This window comes from Dipodomys ordii, unplaced genomic scaffold (genome assembly GCF_000151885.1).
Source record: "Dipodomys ordii isolate 6190 unplaced genomic scaffold, Dord_2.0 Scaffold152, whole genome shotgun sequence".
In the NCBI taxonomy this organism is placed as follows: Eukaryota; Metazoa; Chordata; class Mammalia; order Rodentia; family Heteromyidae; genus Dipodomys; species Dipodomys ordii.
The window spans coordinates 386138-406287 of NW_012267368.1; the positions used below are offsets into that span (position 1 = coordinate 386138).

Sequence of the window (20150 nt, forward strand, 5' to 3'; positions counted from 1 at the left end):
TTTATTCTTTTATGGCTTGGTAGATTAAAGTACTTAGTTGGATTTTTCCCCCAGTCCTGGAGCTTGAACTCAGAGCCTGGGTCTTGTCCCAAGCCTCTCTGAGCTCAAGACTAGCACTCTACCACTGAGCAACAGTGCCACTTCTGGCTTTTTCTGAGTAGTTTATTGGAGATAAGAATCTCACAGTCGGAAGTGGCGCTGTAACTCAAGTGATAGAGCGCTAGCCTTGAGTTGAAGAGCTGAGGGACAACGCCCAGGCCCAGAGTTCAAGCCCCAGGACCGACAAAAAAAAAAAAAAAAGAATCTCACAGTCTTGCTTGGGCTGGCTTTGAACTTGGGCTGGGATTCCAGGTGTGAGCCACTGACACCAAACTACAGTAGTTTTATATCCTACACATTCATTAGTTAATAAACTGTACTTGGGGGTGGTGCATTTAGTGCAAGACCCTATATTCAATCTCCAGCATTTTAAAACAAAAAAAAAGTATTGCTTAGAGACCATCAACTTGTAAACACTAAACTGATTTTTATCACATTCCCTAGGTAGATTTTCCTACAGACTGAATTGAGTCTTCCTCAAAGATAACCCACTGTGATAAGGCCTACATAGAGGTAATTATGATGAAGAGAAATTATAAGGGTGAGGCCCTAATCCAATAATTCTAGTGGCCTTAAAAAAGAAGAAAGAGAGAAAGAGGTGCCAGGTATTTTTCTCTGCCCTCCCACAGGAGAGAAAAAACCTGTGAAGACACAGAGGCCCCATCTGCAAGCTAAGCACAGGTTCACCACAAACCAACCGTGCTGGCACCTAGATCTTCCAGCCTCCAGACTGTGAGAAAATAAATGCTGTTGAAGCCATGCATCTTGTGGCTGGAAGCTTAGCTGGCCAATTCTTACTGCCATCCTGAAGACCTTACTTTCATGTCTGGAAATTCTGATCATGTTAGGAAAAAAAGAGATGTCATTTGCCCTTTCAATCCAGTACCTCTCTTCCTTCTCTAATCTTTGCTTTATTTTCAGTTTTCCTGGCTGGCTGGATGATATGGGGTCATGGTGAATGATGGATCCTGTTCTGTGTTGCTCCTTCCAGTGATGTGATTATTACAATTAATTACCTCTCATTTCTCTATCCAGAAGTTTATTTGTTACTCCAAAACTATCTAGGTCTGGTTTGGTAAATTATGTGTTACCAATGGTTATGAAATATGTCGCACACTCTCCTGGTCCATCAGAGGACAGTGCTTACCGTCACAACCATCTAAGATCTACTGCTACAGAATGTGGGACTAGATCCTAAAGTATGTGACTGAGATTCACCTCTTAGATGTTTTTCAAGAACTCTGGGCAGGGACTTCTGGACTTCAATATTTTAGTAGTTTAGTATAATCTATCCTTTTTATTCTTTTATTTTTAGCTAGTTATGTCATTTAACTTGAATATCTGTAGGGTACATTGTATATATGAATAGGAATGTCACTATCAAATACTAGCTTATGCAATGATTATATGCTATGAAAATCTTAAATGGATTGAGTAACTTAGTATGGTGGGTTACTCCTATAGTTTCAGCTACTGGGGAGACTGGCACAAGAGGAATCCTTTTTTTTTTTTGGTCTGGTCGTGGGGCCTGAACTCTGGGCCTGGGTGCTGTCCCTCAGCTCTTCAGCTCAAGGCTAGCGCGCTACCACTTGAACCATAGCACCACTTCCAGCTTTTTTTTTTCTGCTTATGTGGTGCTGAGGAATTGAACCCAGGGCCTCATGTATGCAGGCAAGCACTCTACCACTGAGCTACCTTCCCAGCCCAAGAGGAATTCTTAAGCCCAGGAATTTGAGGCCAGCCTAGACAACACAGGAAGGGACTATTATCAAGACAAAAAGAAACCAAACAAAAGAAAACCCAAACTAAGTATATTAGGCTTCTTAAAGGAAGTGGACAACGTAGACTTAAAATTCAATCTGAAAATCTCCATCTTTTAGGGAACATTTAGCTCATGAACATTTAATAGTTGGATTTAAATCTACCATGTGCTATTTTCATTCTTCTGTTCCCTCTTTCATTTTGTATATTTTTCATTTTTCCTCTATTCTTTGTTCCTCTAACTCTTTGTTTCTATTTGTCTGGTTGTTGTTTTTATTTGATGTTGTTTATAGTGATTGTTTCAAGTTTATTTTTAACAAGACGGCCTGATAGCTAATGTGACCCATGTATATAATGTAAATTTCGTGAAAGCAACATTTAAATAAGTTAAAAGGTGAAATTTTATTACTATTTTTGTTAAACCAATATATGCAAATTATATTTCAATATATGCTAGCATAAAAATTAATAAGAAAATTTGTAATATTTTTCATATTATGTCTGAAGTCTGGTTTATGTTTTATTCTTACACCAAGTTTCATTTTAAACCAGTCACAGTTTAAGGGCTCAGGAACGTCAAGTGGGTAGTGGCTACCAAGAAGGATGATGAAGGTTTATGGAATGCTGCTTTAATATCATAACTAATACTATGCAACACATCTAGGAGAAATACCTATACTTCTGTTTCCTACTCCCAACATCACTACTACTATTGTTATATGTTTTACATCTATGTGTTACAAAGGAAAACACATTATCATGGTTGGTTGTCCTAGTTACCATCTTTAAAAAAGGTAAAAAACAGGAAATAAATTATTTTTTTATGCTGAGCATGATGACACATACCTAGAATCCGAGCATTTAAATAGAAGCAGGAGGATTACAAGTTCTAGACTAGGCCACATAGTGAGACCCTGTCTTTAATACACACACACACATACACATGCACACATATCTACATATTTAATGTTTATTTCTAACATTCTGTATTCTTTCATAGATTCCTAATTATCTGGCTTAAAGAACTCTTCAATATTTCTTGTGTTGTAATCTTTTTGATAATTTTTTTAGCTTTCATATGTCAGAAAATATTTTTTTTGCTTACAATAAACATTTTCTCTCCATATACAATTCTTTTTTTTGGGGGGGGGTCCGGTCGTGGGGCCTGAACTCTGGGCCTGGGTGCTGTCCCTCAGCTCTTCAGCTCAAGGCTAGCACTCAACCACTTGAATCACATTGCCACTTCTGGCTTTTTTTCTTTTTGCTTATGTGGTGCTGAGGAATCGAACCCAGGGCCTCATGCATGCAAGGCAAGCGCTCTACCACTGATCCACCTTCCCAGCCCCTCCATATACAATTCTAACATGACTTTTTTCTTATATACAAATTTAGAGTGATTTTTTTACAGATGGATCTGCTTACATTGTTTCTGACAAGAAATTTGCTGTTATTTTTCCCTTATTCATTTATACTTATTTATGTCATTAGTGAACATTAGTTATAGAGTTTAAGGGAGTTTCATTGTGATAGCTCCATACATGCACGTAACATGATCATATTTACAATCCTCTATTACTCTTATTTCTCCTGCCTTATCTTCTTTGCTTTTCTATATTTAATATACTGTGTTTTTAATCTTTGGTTGTATTTAGGATTTTTTTTCTCCTCATTGTCAGTTTCAAAAAAAAAAATTCAATTAGTACCTAAATGAAGTTTTTTTTTTTAAATCAACTTTTGTGTTTGTGACTTGCTGAACTTCTTTAATCTGTTGATTTATAGTTTTCATTATGTTGCATAAGCTTTGGCTTCTTAACTATATTTTTCAATTTCTCTTTTCCTGAGAAAACTTCAGAGTGATGCACATTAGGCTTTTTAAATTGCTCCACAACTCCTGAAGTTTTGTCCATTTTTGTTTCTCCCTGTACCATAAATTTTTATTTTTATTTTATTGTAAAGATGCTGTACAGAGAGGGGTTACAGTTACATGAGCAAGGCAATTTCTTGTTGAGCATTGATACTCCCTTCTTTGTTGTTCTCCCATTATCCCTTCCTTCCAGTACTTCACTTCTCACCCCCCTCAAAGTTGTAAAGTTACCATATAGATTTAGATTGCTGTATTTTCAAGTTATCAATCTTGTTTCCCAGAGACAAATCTCCTGCTAATCCTATGCCTGTAAGTTTTTATTGCAGACATTGTATTTTTCCTCTCTATGGACATATATCTGGGGTCTTTTTTTTTTTTACATACTCTGCATTTCTCTGTAACATGTCGATAGCTTCCAGTAATTTATGAAATATAGTTATACTTACTGTTTAGTTCTGGATGGATGTATTACAACTGATTGTTAACCTTCCCTCACTTAGAGTTACATTTTCTGGTGCTGAGTATCTGGTATTTTATTCAGTTGCATGCCATATAATTTATTTTCTTTTTGTGTCAGTCCTGGGCACAAAACTTAGGGCCCACGGGCTGTCTCTGAGCCTTTTGCTCAAGACTAGTGTTCTATCCTTTAAGCCACAGCTCCACTTTTGGCTCTCTCTCTCTTTTTTTTTGTCGGTCGTGGGGCCTGAACTCAGGGCCTGCGCACAGTCCCTCAGCTCTTCAGCTCAAGGCCAGCGCTCTACCACTTGAGCCACAGCACCATATCCGGCTTTTTCTGCTTATGTGGTGCTGAGGAATAGAACCCAGGGCCGCATGCATGCAAGGGAAGCACTCTACTACTGAGCCAACTTCCCAGCCCTCCACTTTTGGCTTTTTGATAGTTTGAGATGAGTCTCACAAACTTTCCTGCCTGGGCTGGCTTTGAACAGCCTTCTGAATAACTAGGATTACAGGTGTGAGCCACTAGCACTTGGAGATGCCAGATATTTTAATCTCTCCTTCTTTCCTTCCCTACACCTCCGCCTTCCCCCACCTCACTGCATCAGTAGCAGGGCTTGTACTCAGTGTTGCAGTCTGAGGCCTCTACCACTTGAGCCACAGCTCCACTCTGGGTTTTTGGATTAATTGGGAGATACGAGTCTCGTAGGCTTTTCTGGCTGGGCTTGCTTTGAACTGAGATCTCAGCGCCCAGAGTGGCTGGCCTTACAAGTGTGAGCCACCAGCTATTCTAGGACAAATGGTCTCTGCTATGGGCTCCATATCCATGGATTCAATCACTTACAAATCAAAAATATTCTCTGAAAGTTACATATGCATTGAGGACAGGGTGATGGGGGTCATTATTCCCCCAATAGTACCGCTTATCAGCCGTTTCTAGCATATTTACACGGAATTAAGCGTTGCGAGTCATGGAGGAGTGATCTGTATGTGGAGTCCTAGTCCATCTGTGCCATGTGGAAGAGAGGACTTGCATGCATCTCGAGGCTTTGGACGGAGGGGGGGGCGAAGCGGGGGGGTGCTCAGGCCGGCTGGGGAACCAGGCCTGTAAGGCGGGCACCCCCGCCTGCGGCACCTGTCAGAATCCGGGTTCCGCAGGGCCTTCCTCTTCAGAGGACAGAAACCATAGGCGCAGCAGCGGGACCACGCACGCCTGGGGATGACCAGGGAGGGGCGGGACCACGCACGCCTGGGGATGACCGGGGAGGGGCGGCGAGGGAGGGGCGCCGTAACTCAGGACCAGCGGCGTGGGGGCGGGGCATAAGAAGGAGGCGTGGCCATTGGCTGGGCGTGGCTGCGGGAGGGCGGGAGCGCTGCCTTACATTCCGGCCGTTCACAAGCGGCTTTTTCTGTCACCTGGGTGTGGTAGCCACCTCCCCGGCAGAAATTAGGCCTGGTTGAACTAGAAAGTGCGGGAGAGTCAGCCGAGTGGCGCCAGGAACACCAGCCCGATTCGGTACCCCCACCCTTCACCCCATTCCTCTCACCGCACCCCTCCTCCTCTAACCCCAGGCGCGGCACAGGTGCGGTGCTGGTCCGGATGAGCGTCTTCCCTAGGCAGGGCTCGCCGGGCGGGGGCGGGGGGAGGAGGGGGCGGTGCGGCTCCCAGGCGCCGGAGCCAATCGCTGCAGACGCTGCCACGTGGCGCGCCTTGACCAATAGGAGGCCGCGGCGATCACGGCGGGGTAATTCAAACGTGTTTACGGGGCGGAGTGTAGCTTCCACCTTTTTCTCCTTGTGGCTTCCGGGAGGCCGGTACAGCCTCGCGGACGCGCCCCGGGAGCCGCGGCCGGAGTAGGGGCTGTGAGGCATCGCTGGCCGGTGAGGAATGGGGGGGATGAAGGGGCCGAGTAGCGGACTCGGGGCGCGGTGAAGGAGCCGTGGGAGGTGCGGAGGTGTCGCGGCTTTGCGGGCCTGGGCCGCTGCGGGAATGGGGGAGGCGGTGCGGACCGGGCCGCGCCGCTGCAAAACCCCGTCGACCCCGTCGGTCCTGCCGGTTTCGATCTGGGGCCCGCGGCGGCTCGGAGACCCTTCTAATCCCACCCCAGAGGTAGGGAGGGAACCCGCGGCCCACTCGATGGCCTCTTTATTGTGAAATCCCAGGAGCGGAAGACACCCCTCTCGGTGACCCCGAGTGACCCGGTTGATGTTTAATAAATAACAAAGATGGGGTGCAACAGGAGAAAGATGGCAGGCACTTTGTTTACTTAATACTCGGGCCTGCAGGTGACCAAGTGCTCACTACTGTGGAAGTACCTTAGGCTCACGTATTGGATTGAGGTAGCAAGTCAGAGTCTACGAAATACACTCGAGAACAAATGTGCAGAGGGCTCCATCACCAGGAAAGGGCGGTGATGTTCATATTCTGCTTTGGAAATTTACCAGGTTGAAGTTTAATCAAATACTGTAGATGACTAAAGAAACAGTTGATCTCAGTATCCAAAGGATTCATTTTGTCATTTGTCATTCCGAGAATCCATGCAAACATCCTGTGTCTGTCTATTGAGACTAGGATATGTGTGTGTGTGTGTGTGTGTGTATACATATATATGCACACACACACACACATATGAACTTCAAAATGTGCAGATACCAGAGAAAGTAAGTCCGGAGAAATTGAAAGGAAGACATTCAAGCGTGTGGAAGGAAATTGTAAAGTTTAAAGAGGACAGCAAATTTTGTGTCTTGCAGTGACTTCAAGAGTGTAACATTGCCAGCTACCAGTGGCACTCGCCTCTGATCCTAGCCACTCTGGAGGCTGAGATATGAGGATGGTGGTTTGAAGCCAGCTTGGGCTGGAAAGTCCTTAAGACTTACCTGCAGTTGATCATCAGAAAGTTGGATGTGGAGGTGTGACTCACTCAACTGGTAAGAGAACCAACTTGAGAGGAAAAGTTAAGGGACAGTGTCAAGACCCTGAGTTCAAGCTCCAGTACCCACACAAGAATGTAACTTCACTAAAGTTATATTGGGAAGAAAAGGTGTATTTGGCCTTCTGAAACTTCCTTGATAAATCACAGACCATGACTGTTGCTTTGGGGCACATCGCTCTTAATCTCTAATAATAACTTCTCTTAGGTCTAATAATAAGTGCATTTAGATGTGCTCACAAGTAGTAAAATAGCTGCATTTAGATATGCTCTCAAAATTAATGTGTTTTCTTCTGGGTTCTAAAAGACTAGTTGCACCTTAGAAATGGAGGCTGAAGATGGGAGTGGCAGAGAATTGACCATTGATTCCATCATGAGCAAAGTGAGAGATATTAAGAATAAATTTAAAAATGAAGGCCTTAGTGATGATCTAAGCTTGACTAAAGTCTCTGCTGATAATACAGGTAAGCTATTTTTATTTTATTATCTTCCATTTATTTACTGAGAGATGCTGGGAGTGGAACTCAGGGACTCAAATATGTTTTACAAGCACTACCCAGCTACTTCCCCTTTTAAAAAATAACCATTTATTGCATGTCCCTGAAGTCAAGGAATGAGATGTCAACAACTGTGTTAATATAATTTTCTAAGTAATGGATGCTCATGTATTAAAGTGAACTTTATATTTTAGCCTGTTTAGAAATATTTCAAAATTGTCTGCTTTCTTAAATTAAAATTCAGGAATGGAGGCATGGCTCAGTTGGTAAAGTGCTAGCCAATAAACGAGTTTGAGTATGAGCAAAATACTGAGTTTGATTCTTGGTGTCAGACAAAAAAAAAAAAAGGTAAAGAAATTAAAACTCAGCTGTGTACTTGATGACATACACCAATAATCCTTGCTGCTCCGGAAGCTGAGAAGCGGAAGGTGGCAAATTGACACAAACCCTGGCAGAAAAGTTCAATATGCTGCCTCTCCAAAATAACCATCAGAGCACCAAGCAAGCTAGCTAGCTGAGCAAGTTCAAGTCCTTTTCAAACCCCAGTAGAGGGGAAGGAGGGAATAGAAGAAAAAAAAATCAGCTGGGTGCCAGTAGTGCTCCTCTGTAATCCCAGAAGGCTGAGGAAGGGGTGTATAGTGTCCTGAGGCAGCTGGGGTTGTAGAGCAAGTTCAAGGCCAGTACTGGTCATAGTGAAACTCTGTCTCAGAGAGTAAGAAAGAGGGAAGATTTGTATATGGGAGGGAGATGAAGAGAAACAGATACTGTTATTAAAGTGCTTAGAGGTATTTGTACTTCCATTACTGTCCAGATTCAGCAATAGGTCTGGTTTTTTTGTTGTTTGTTTGTTTTTGTTTTGGGGTGTGTGTGACTTGAAGCTGGATTTTGATTTGAAGAATTTGCTTATTATTTTCTGGCCCATTGTTCTTTGTTTCTGTCCTCTGGTCTAGACTCTAGGCTTTCTTGATATCTCTCTGTATCCTAGAGCAGCTCATTTCCACTCCTTTTTTCTTTGGCCTATGCCTTGAGTACTATGCCCAAATAGTTGCCCCCTCTTGCCTCTAGGTTTCTGTAAATGCCATTTCACTGTGGCTTTCTCTAACTTGCCTGTTCAATATGTGTCCCTATTTTTCTTCCTTATATTATTTGTTTCTATGGTACTAGTCATTTTGTATGCGATTAACTTATGGTTTTGGTTATTATCTTCTGGGACATGAACTCAGGAGGGTATAGTTTTTGGTCTGTTTTGTTATGTGGAACAGAATGATACTTGGTATGCAGTAGGCGCTCAAAACATTTATTGAATGCTGAAGAGTAAATGTGCCCAAAGCTTAATACACTAGTTTTGGGGGTTTTTGTTTTTATAAGTATTAGTGCAGAAGCCTGGTTTATTATATTTCAAATTGGTGAGGTCATTTGAACGGTGACTTCTAGATGTATTTCCTCACTACTATTAAATAGCTGAGGAATTAAAAGTAAGTTATCAGGAAAAGGTGTGATCTAATCATTTTGGGAGTCCAACCAAGAAAATAACAGTGTAAAAAGTCTTTTTTTTCTTTTCTCAAGTCTTAATAGAATATTAGTATGCTTTAGATTGTCTCACAGCTTGTAAGCCAAGGTAGTTGGGTACTTGCCCACACCTCTACTGATTCTTAGCTCAAAACTATAGTGTTGTGCTCAAGATGCAGATCTTAGACTTGGAGTGTAGGGGAAAGTTCTGAGGTGGTGGGAACAAGTACTTTCACTTCCAGATTTGTCAGTCTAGAAAGCTGCTGGTGACATTTTGCATACCAATGACACTGGTACTCAGTGTTGTTTGAATAGGAGGAAGGATAGATGCCCTGGGGCTTGAGGAACTAGACTCCTGATTTCCCCTGTAGTTTTCTAAACACTTCACTAACCAATTTGTTAGCAAAGCTATACAGCCAGGCCGAGTTACAGTTAAAACAAAAATGACAAGTAATGAATGCACTGTGGTTAGTAGAAAACACAAATTAGGGGCTGAGGGTTTAGCCCAGAGGAAGGGCCTGGGTTTGGTCCTCAGTCCTGGAAAAAGAAAAAAGAAAAAAAAAGGAGAAAAAAACCCACAAATTAGTTTTGCTTGCAGTATTAGAGATTTAGATTTTGCTTCAAGTTATTAAAGCTGATAAAAGGAATGATAGTTTCTGGAAAATCTGAACTTATCTGAATTTAATACTGTTTAATAATTACTAAAATATCCCAAATATTTCCAAATAGGAAACTGACATTCAAGGTTGTTCTTGTTTGTTTGTTTAAGCATGTAATAGTTATGGGGAGCATTTCATTTGTTTCTTCTGTATACATGTTTACACTAATCAGATTTCACCATTTCATCATTGAATATCTAAGATTTTAAAACAACAATAAAGTAAAAATGCATTACAATGTAAAAATTATATCTGAAGTTTAGTTTGGATGTTTCTATAGGTTAGGGTTCCACAAAGGAAAGAATAGCTAAAAAAAATTCCAAAGGGCATAGTGAGACCAGAAAATTAGCAAGGCCTCTGTGAGAAACGTTGGTAACTTGGAGGAAGAAAAAAAATAATGTCACATTTTTTTAATAGTTTGCAAAGCGGATTTTGTTTAGTTGTTTTGCAAGTAAGTTTGAGGTATCTGGAAATATTCTTGGATGGGTAGGCTGGTAAAGAAAATATACCAAAGTGTTAAGTTTCTGAATTTTTAATGAATTAAATGATTGATAGAGAATTTTCCCATATGAGTTGTTAAAAGTTTTACTACATTGAGTTTGTGGACATTGAAACTGATTCTGTAAATATTTAGCCATAATCTGAAGGAGAAATGGAATTTGGCATTGCTTTTTGTCCATCCCTGATGTGATGTATATATATATTGTTCTGTTTTTTCCTTCCAGATAACTCAGGAACTGTTAACCATATTATAATGATGGCGAACAACCCCGAGGACTGGTTGAATTTCTTGCTCAAATTAGAGAAAAACAGTGCCCCCTTAGATGACGCTCTTTTAAATAAATTGATTGGTCGTTACAGTCAAGCTATCGAAGCACTACCTCCTGATAAATATGGAAAAAATGAGAGTTTTGCTCAAATTCAAACAAGATTTGCTGAGTTAAAAGCGTAAGTAAAGAACATCTCTTCCCCAGTGCCAGTGGCTCACCCCGTAATCCTTGCTACTCAGCAGGCTGAAAGCTGAGGATCTTGGATTGAAGCCAGCCTGGGCAGGAATGTCTGTGAGATGAAGATTCCTATCTCCAATTAACCACCAGAAAACCAGAAGTGGCACTGTAGCTTAAAGTGGTTAAGTGTCAGCCTTAACTGTTAATTGGTGGCTCATGCCTATAATCTAACTACTCAGGAGGCTGAGATCTGAGGGTTGCAGTTTGATTGCAGCCTGGCTGAGAAGCCCCCTTGGGACTCTTATCTCCGTTTAATGACCAAAAAGGCTCAAAATGGAACATTGGCTTTAGCAGTAGAGCACTAGCTAGCCTTGAGCAAAACTGCTCAAGAGACAGTGTCTGGGCTCTGAGTTCAAGCTTCACATATACACACATAAGAATAACTCTTTTACATTTTAAGTAAAAGAGTTTTAACATTTTAACTCTGTTGCCAAGAGGAAAAGTGAAAACTTGTCAAATGACTATTTTGACTGAATGCTTTTTTTTTTAATGCAAACTAATTTATGTTAGAAGGGACTAACATAAACTTTCCTATATACATGTTTCCAAAAAAGTTACATGTTTTAGACTGCCTAAAGATTTTAAGAAATAACTTACCCTTTGAATTTTACACACACAGCAAAGCAATACCTTAGGTCTTTGAGGGGAAAAAGGTTAGCAAGTTTAGGTAGTGGTATCTGTTTTGGAAGAAGGAAAATTAACTCTGATCTTTTATTCCAGTATTCAAGAGCCTGATGATGCACGTGACTACTTTCAGATGGCCAGAGCAAACTGCAAGAAGTTTGCTTTTGTGCACATATCTTTTGCACAGTATGAGCTTTCTCAAGGTAATCTGAAAATGTCAAACTTACCTTTCAGTAAAGAAGCATCATTTTTTGTATTACTAACACCCTAATATTAAATCATCTGTGTAGAGTTAAGCCAAAAAACAAACAAGTTAGTCAGGGGGCCAGGTGGGTGATTTCTTTCTTTCTTTCTTTCTTTCTTTCTTTTTTTTTTTTTTTGTCCGTTGTGGGGTTTGAACTCTGGGCCTGGGCACTGTTCCTCAGTTCTTCAGCTCAAGGCTAGTGCTTTACCACTTGAGCCACCGTGCCACTTCTGTCTTTTTCTGCTTATGTGGTGCTGAGGAATCGAACCCAGGGCCTCATGCATGCAAGGCAAGCACTCTACTACTGAGCCACCTTCCCAGCACCAAGGTGGGTGATTCTTAAGCATAAATATGGAAACGTATTATACTAGGTGCTGTGTTTATAAGCAATGATCTAGAGAGAAAAGAATGAACATAGTGTTTAGGCTGTGGTTCAGGAAATATCTAAAGGAAAGTTGTTTCTTTCCTGAGTATTTGTAGAGTGAAGGATATAGGGGGATTAAGCCAGAACTTAAACTGTGATTTCATATACAACAATAAAAACATTTTATGTTTCTTAGTAGTCTGGGCTTTTTGAATTTGATCAGGTATGTCTACCTCAATCACGTTTAGTCTGGCCATTCTTTAGTCTTTGCTCTTTTCGTCATTTTGCCTTGTTAATGCTTTAGCTCTGCTCTGGTCCCAGGTACTAATCTGTTATAAACATCCTTGCTGGCACAATCCCAGGGATTGTTCACTACTACATATGCTCCAGGATTGGAGAATTATACAATTCAGATGGTTTGAGACGATGAACTTTGACCTATGGAGATGTTTATTCATGAACTAATCTTAATGCTTCTTCAGTCTATTGTGTGTAGTGTCAGGGTGCTTGTTAAAAAGCTATTCCTGATGGGGAACCTGTCATCCTAGCTGCTGTGGAGGCTGAGATCTGAGGGTTATGGTTCAAAGCCAGCCTGGGTAGTAAAGTACAAGAGATTCTTTATCTCTATTAAACTACTCTGGAAACGCTTGAGTGACACTGTGGTTTAAGTGGTAGAGTACAAGCCTTGAGTAAAAGGAGCTCAGGGACAGTGCCCAGGCCCAAAGTTCAAGCTCCTGGGCTGGCAAAAAAAAAGCTATTCCTTTTCCTGTCCCCCAAATTCATCCCTTTGTAATTGTAGGTTTGGTCAGTAGGCCTTTACAACTTGTATCCTTCCCTTCTACTTAAAAATCTTTTGGAAGTGTTAACCTTTCAAGAGCAATTGTAAAACTTAACATCTTTGGACACAAAAACCACCACAATGTAGCAGTATACGCAAATCTGCATGTGTCATTATGCTAAGCAGGAGTGATAGATAGGTTGCTAGGAAATGTACTACTTCTCAAGATCCTGTGTAGAGTCTGATGTGTGGGTGGGTGTGCACATGTGCATGCACTCATGCAGTATCTTCTCTTACTAATCTTTTATTAGGTTCTCAAAGGGATCTATTTAAGCTCTCAAATTACCTCTTGTCTAAACTTGTTGACCTAAAATTCTGATCATATCACTATCAATAAATTTGTGGATTTAATCTCTATCATAGTCAAGCAACAATCAGTGTTGCTCAGCTATTTTGTAATTTGAGTCCTACAGCTGAAATGTTGACATAGGTCATTTAAAACCATTATATTTAAATAGTTGTACAAAGGAGTTTACACAGATCATTTTGATGGATGGTTCCTTTTAGCAAAAGGTGTCAGCCTTGTTTTTATGTCTGAATGTTATTGTGAATGATTCTTGTGGTACTGGGGTTTGAATTTAGGACTTTATACTTCTAGACAGGTGCTTTACAACTTAGACCCCAGCCCCTTTTGCTTTCATTACTCTTCAAAAAGGGTTTTTTCACCTTGCCGGGCGCTGGTGGCTCATGCCTGTAATCCTAGCTACTCAGGAGGCTGAGATCTGAGGATCACCGTTCAAAGCCAGCCCGGGCAGGAGAGACCGTGATACTCCTATCTCCAATAAACCACCAGAAAACCGGAAGTGGCGCTGTAGCTCAAGTGGTAGAGCGCTCGCCTTGAGCTGAAGAGCTGAGGGACAGTGCCCAGGCCCAGAGTTCAAGGAAAAAAAAAAAAAAAGGATTTCACCTTTTATCTTTCTAGTCTGGCTGGCCTGGACCAAGATCCCTCTGTTTTTACTTGTCTTGTAATTGGGCTGACAGTTGCATGGCCAGCTTTTTGTTGGTTGGGATGGGGTCTTGTTTTGTTTTTTCTTTTTAACCTACAAAATGTTATCCCTTGCGATCTCTGCCTTCCAGAAGGCTAGGATTACAGGTGTGTACCACAGTCTCTAGCTTGAAAGATACTTTTATAGTCGGTTGTAAGAGATAAGCTGCTCTTAGAACTACTTTAATATCCAGAATTACCTCTTGTTTTTTCTTTCTTTTTTTGGTCTGGTCGTGGGGCCTGAACTTTGGGCCTGGGCGCTGTCCCTCAGCTCCTCAGCCCAAGGCAAGCGCTCTACCACTTGAGCCACAGCGCCACTTCCGGCTTTTTTCTTTTTGCTTATGTGGTGCTGAGGAATCGAACCCAGGGCCTTGGGCATGCAAGGCAAGTGCTCTACCACTGAGCCACCCTCCCAGCCCCACCTCTTGTTTTTTCTAACTGCTGTAGTTGGACTTTGCTTTTTCTTTTGTACTGCTTTGTGCTTTTTGTAACTTCTGACAGTGGACCACAGTAATTGACTACACCAATAGGTCAATTGTATATTATTACATATTGAACTCTTTGTTGTTGTTGTTGGTTGTGGAGCTTGAACTCAGGGCCTGAGCATTGTCCCTGAGCTCTTTTAAGCTCAAGCTAGCACTCTACCACTTTGAGCTACAGCTCCACTTCTGATTTTTGAGTGGTTAATTGGAGATAAGAGTCTCATTGGAGATAAGAGTCTCTTGGGGACTTTTCTGCCTGGGGTAACTTTGAACTGCAATCCTCAGATCTCAGCCTCCTGAGTAGCTAGGATTACAGGCATGAGCCACCATCTCCTGGCTGTTGAAACTATTTTTAACATGAATTGTTGTTAGCCAAAGAGAGTTGATTATGTGCACAAGAAGTGAGGCATTCCTATTTGCTATGAATCTTGGAAGAAATAAGGTTTTCTTAGGTTTTAATGAAATATTTGGGGTATGCTACATAAAACAACAGGTTTTCCTTTTGTTTAACTTTGTTAGGTAATTTCAGAAAAAGTAAACAACTGCTGCACAAAGCTGTGGAAAGTGGAGCAGTCCCACTGGAAATGCTGGAAATTGCCATATGTAACCTAAACCTCAAAAAAAAGCAACTGCTTTCAGAGGAGGAGAAGAAGAGTCTGTCAGGTAACTTTCAGTGTATGCTGCTGCCTTTCCATGGCGAGTAGGGTTGCAAAAGGAGTCGGGATAGTGGTTTGTAGAAAAACTTAATTTATGTAGAATGCTTCAAGTCAGAAGTTAATTGCAGATAGTAAAAGATAGAAGACTTTTAGAAGTTAAAAAGGCTTACCCTTGTTGGAATTTTTTCTTTTTTTCTTTTTTTTTTTTTTTCGGTCGTGGGGCTTGAACTCTGGGCCTGGGCGCTGTCCCTCAGCTCTTCAGCTCAAGGCAAGCGCACTACCACTTGAGCTACAGCGCCACTTCCGGTTTTCTGGTGGTTTATTGGAGATAGGAGTCTCACGGTCTCTCCTGCCCCGGCTGGCTTTGAACCGCGATCCTCAGATCTCAGCCTCCTGAGTAGCTAGGATTACAGGCGTGAGCCACCAGCGCCCGGCTTGGAATTTTTGAGTGTGTGTGATCACACTTTCATTGGTAAAACTTTAAAAAGCAACTCTGTTGAAGCCAGGGATGATGGCCTTTTCCTTTTAGATATAGAGCCTGCTTTTACCTCAAGGGAGACCATTATGTACTTACTGAGGATTTGACAAGGTCATTGGACAGTATCATCTTGGAACATCTTGTCTATGTACCTTGCATGAGGCCAGTTATTTATTGTACATTGATTTTAAAAAATATTCTTAATTAAGATTATTTCTTCTTTTATTTTAATGTCCTTACAAACTTGATCATAGCTTTGATATTTTCACAGGTTCTACCATGTTAACAGCCCAAGAATCCTCCTCTGGTTCTCTTGGACATGTGCCGAATAGGGACATTGGCAGTGACTCCAGAGGACTGGCCACTAAAGCCTGGTTATTTAATGGGTAAGAAAACCTCATTGGTTCTTTGCATGCTCATAATTTATGTAAATTATCTCCAGATACAGTTGCTTGTAAATGTGATAGTGATGTGTAGCAGTAAAGAAATGCATGTTAACATTCTTTGAAAAAGTAGAGGCATTTTCTTTCTGTCTAGAGAGAACATACCCTCACAAGAGGCAGAAATAGGTCCTCGAAATCCTTTGAAGCAAACTAACAAAACTAAAGTGGTAAGTTACGTTGAGTCTGCTTTGATTAAGGTGATAGTTGCCTCATCCCTGTCTCTTGGTTACTGGTTACTTAATCTTTCAAACCATTTCAGTCTTGCCCATTTGGAAGAGTTCCAATTAACCTTCTAAACAGCCCAGATTATCAAGAGAAGATGGATAGCTCAGTTGTGCCAGCTTTTACAAAAAGGTATGTTGGACTTTTAACTTTTTAAATTTGTTTAAAGATTTACAGAAGAATGGTCTTTAATTTTTAACTTAGCAACAGTAATTGTGATTAAATTTTCCTTCAGTATTAGAAGTTATTGAGTTTCTTTTTGCTGTGATTTTTTTTCCTTCTTTTTGTTCTTTCTTGCTATGTAATCCAGGGTGGCATGGAACCTTGTTGTTCTCCTCCCTCAGCTTCCTGAATGCTAGGATTACGGGTATATGCCACAATGCCCAGCAATACGTTTCTGAGTTCCTAAGTGTCATCATGAAGAAAAGCTGAGTAGAGAAATGTTTTGTTTTTCACTCATTGGAAGTATTTATTAAAGGCGCTATTTAAAAGTTAGGAAACATTTTTTTTTTTTTTTTAAATATTGAAGCCGGTGCCAGTGGCTCATGCCTATAATCCTAGCTACTCAGGAGGCTGAGATCTGAGGATTGCTGTTCAAAGCAGGCCTGGACAGAAAAGTCCCATGAGACTCCTATCTCCAGTTAATCACTCAAAAACCAGGAGTGGCCCTGTGGCTTACGTGTTAGAGTGCTAGCCTTGAGCATAAGGATGAACAGCACCTGGGCCCTGAGTTCAAGCTCTACAACCGGGAAAAAAAACAAAAACAAAAACAAAAAACAAACAAACAAAATCAACATGAAGCATAAAGTCTGCTATCATCCATAGAGTTAAAATTCCTGATTTATGTAATTTATACAAATAAAAAACAGGCTTAAGAGGGAAAAAATACATTGAAAATATTGACTTCAAATTAAATATTGAAATGATTTATTTCCTGTGTAACAGACAGAATTCTGGATCAGAATGCCGAGATTTGATTGTGTCTGGATCTAAGCCTAGTGGAAATGATTCCTATGAATCAAGAGTTTTGAAGGTATTTGTATTCTTTTATCTTGATAGGAAGCAAGGGTTTCCGATGAAGGGTTTGTGCAGTTTTCTTTGGGGACAGGGATGGAGGTTCAAGTATTTCCATCAGTGCTGGCAAAACTGTAAGGAGACCACCAGTGACGAGTGGGGCACAGGTCCTCTACTGTTCCTCAGCCGGTAATGATGCAGAGCAAGGGTCAACCATCACCTCTGGGACCATGAGGAGCATGTATTAGGCCTTTGTGTTTCTCTGGAGTAGTTGACTTGAGTTTGGGAGCTGCTGGAGGAGCTATTGTTACTGCCAAATGTGTTTTCTGATGTGTTTCCACATCTCACACAACAACTAGAGAGTATTTTGGGTCATAAGTAGTCAAGTCTGACTGGTTCACAGATGGAAAATTATTTTAGTTCCATATGCACTGTCTGCTTTTTGTTATTTTCTTTTAGGGGTTCTAGGAATCTTAGTATACTTGGCTTAAACTTACTCTGACATAGAAATATGCGTCTTTTCAGTTTTATAGTCTGTGTGAATACCTTTTGCTTTTGTGGCCTATGTATTAAATTTTATTTGTTTTTTTGTGCTTCTAGCTCTCATAGAGAATAGGCTTGTGTAAGAAATTTACTCCTAGAATAGCTACTATCTAGTTATACAAATGTTGATTTTGATTAATGCAGTTGTTTTTAGTAATAAAATAACCATCTGGGCTGGGAAATACAGCTCACTGGTAGAGAGCTTGGGACTGTCAAGTCCCTCAGCTCAGTTCCCAGCATTACAAGGAAAAAAAGGCAGGTATTGGAGGCCTCGCTCAGATGGTGTAGAGCTGCAGTTAGTGAGTGAGAGTGTCAGATAACCAGGTTCCATATCCAGTTCTGGGGGTGGGAGTGGGAAAGGGCATAGTGAAAGTACTGTCATGGAAACAGAAATACTTCAGTGTTTTGTTGTCATGGGTCTGCATTCTGTTAGACTCTTACTAACTTTCTAATACTTTTTCTTGTAAGTTAAATAATATGTAGCAAACATTTAGCAATTGAGTAATATTGTCTATTGCAATGCAAATGTCCTAAGTTTCTCTTTATAATCTTGCTATTGTTCTATTCAGTAATTTAGGTAGTTCTCATTTGTTCTCAATAGTTAATTTTGCTTTTCACTGTTGATGGTACTCTAAATCTTTCTTTTTTGCATTTTATATACAGTCTGTTCAAAATATCCATCCCAAGGAGCCTGTGGTATCAGATGAAAAGAATTCTGAATTTCTTACTGATTCGATAACCCTGAAGAATAAAACTGAGCCAACTCTTCTAACTAAATTAGAAGGTAAAAGTGATAGAATCAGATTTATTTCTTTAGTTAAGAAGACCATGTTACAATTTGAGAAAAAAAAAAAAGATTACTTAGGAGCTGTGATGTAAGGGTATATATAACTAATATATAGAAAAATCAATAATAGTAGTTTGTTCTGCTTCATTAGTGGCAACAGCTTTACTGGTTCTGAAGTCATCTCAACAGAAGCCTAGAGACATCTGATATACATACAAACACTGATATTACTTATTTTTCTATTTTTTGCTATACTGGCATACGAACCCAAGTCTTATGCTTGCTAGGCGGGTACTTTCCTCTATCACTTGAGTCATACTTCCTGCAATAAAAAGAAGGTTCCAATTTTAATATATTTTAATTTAGTAATCTTTGCCTCATGATACTTTTTGTGTTTTTAAACAAATTTTCCTCAGCTCTGAGATACATTCATATATTTTAGATTTGTCACTGTAAGTTCACAATTAGACTTACATTTTACTTGAACTTAATAACTTTACATGTGTAAGATCAGGTTTTAATACTCTTTCCTCCTCCCCAGTGCATATCCATTTGCTCAATAGCATTTATTGAAGAAACCCTTTTCCCTCTTCGAATTGTTATAAATTAGATAATTCCATGTAGGTATATGGTTTTGTCTTACCGTAGTTGCTAAGACCCTCAGTAAAATGATATATAGAAAAGATAGAACTGGGCAGTGGTGACTCATGCCTGTAATACTAGCTTCTCAGGAGACTAAGATCTGAGGATCACAGTTCAAAGCCCTCTCAGGCAGGAAAGCCCATGAGACTCTTATCTCCAGTTAACTACCAGAAAACTGCAAGTGGTACTGTGGCTCAAAGTGGTAGAGTGCTATCCTTGAGCAAAAGAACTCAAGGACAGCACCCAGGCCCCAAGTTCAATCCCCACAACTGACCCCCTCCAAAAAAAGGAAAAGATGATAATTAACATTGTTGTGTTTTTATTTTAAGGGAAGATTTTATGTATCTTAATGATTGCTGTAAATTTTAGACTTCTGTCTTATATTTAGTTCACTAATAGTACTTTTGTGACTGCTTTTTCTGCATCTGTTAAGTTAGTCATACATTTTCTTTCCCTATTTCATTATGACAAATTACATTGATTTTCAAGTAAGTAAACTTTGAATTTAGGAATACTCCATGTGGATATAGTTTTATCATCTTTTTGCATACTAATTGCTAGTATTTTATGTAGAATTCTTCTATCTGTTAACATGAAAGGAATAAGATTATCATATTTATATGGCATAAATATAATATTGAGCCTTTTTGTTTATAATGCCCTTATAAGTAAATTATAGGCCCTTGTAACGTAACATAAATTATAGGCAAATTATTTCCTTTCATTAGCAAGACTTTAACATCTATATTTGTACATTTTATTTGTTTACTGGTAAATATCAGCAGCTAAATCAAAGATGGTTCTCTGATAAAAATTCTTTCCTTTTTTTTTTTTTTTGGTGTGTCAATTGTGGGTCTTGAACTCTGGGCTGGGCCCTGTCCCTCAGCTCTTCAGCTCAAGGCAAGTGCTCTACCACTTGAGCCACAGCTCAACTTCTGGTTTTCTGAGTGGTTTATAGGAGATTAGAGTCTCATGGACTTTCCTGCCAGGCTGGCTTTGAACCACGATCCCCAGATCTCAGCCTCCTGAGTAGCTAGAATTATCTG

At 40.3% G+C, this 20150-nt stretch overlaps 1 protein-coding gene across 4 annotated transcripts in view; it reads left to right on the forward strand.

Annotated features, from left to right (window-relative positions):
* The first annotated feature begins 5984 nt into the window (after window positions 1-5984).
* Ttk (TTK protein kinase) overlaps window positions 5985-20150 on the forward strand; it is a 36697-nt gene continuing 22531 nt past the window's right edge. For all 4 annotated transcript variants that reach the window (XM_013032268.1, XM_013032269.1, XM_013032271.1 and 1 more), the window contains exons 1-11: window positions 5985-6061; window positions 6932-7108; window positions 7418-7574; window positions 10501-10723; window positions 11503-11609; window positions 14839-14982; window positions 15725-15839; window positions 15991-16063; window positions 16156-16250; window positions 17064-17151; window positions 18339-18459. In XM_013032268.1, the coding sequence (XP_012887722.1) occupies window positions 7436-7574; window positions 10501-10723; window positions 11503-11609; window positions 14839-14982; window positions 15725-15839; window positions 15991-16063; window positions 16156-16250; window positions 17064-17151; window positions 18339-18459 (1105 nt within the window). In that variant the 5' untranslated portion in view covers window positions 5985-6061; window positions 6932-7108; window positions 7418-7435. The remainder of the gene's footprint in view (window positions 6062-6931; window positions 7109-7417; window positions 7575-10500; window positions 10724-11502; window positions 11610-14838; window positions 14983-15724; window positions 15840-15990; window positions 16064-16155; window positions 16251-17063; window positions 17152-18338; window positions 18460-20150) is intronic.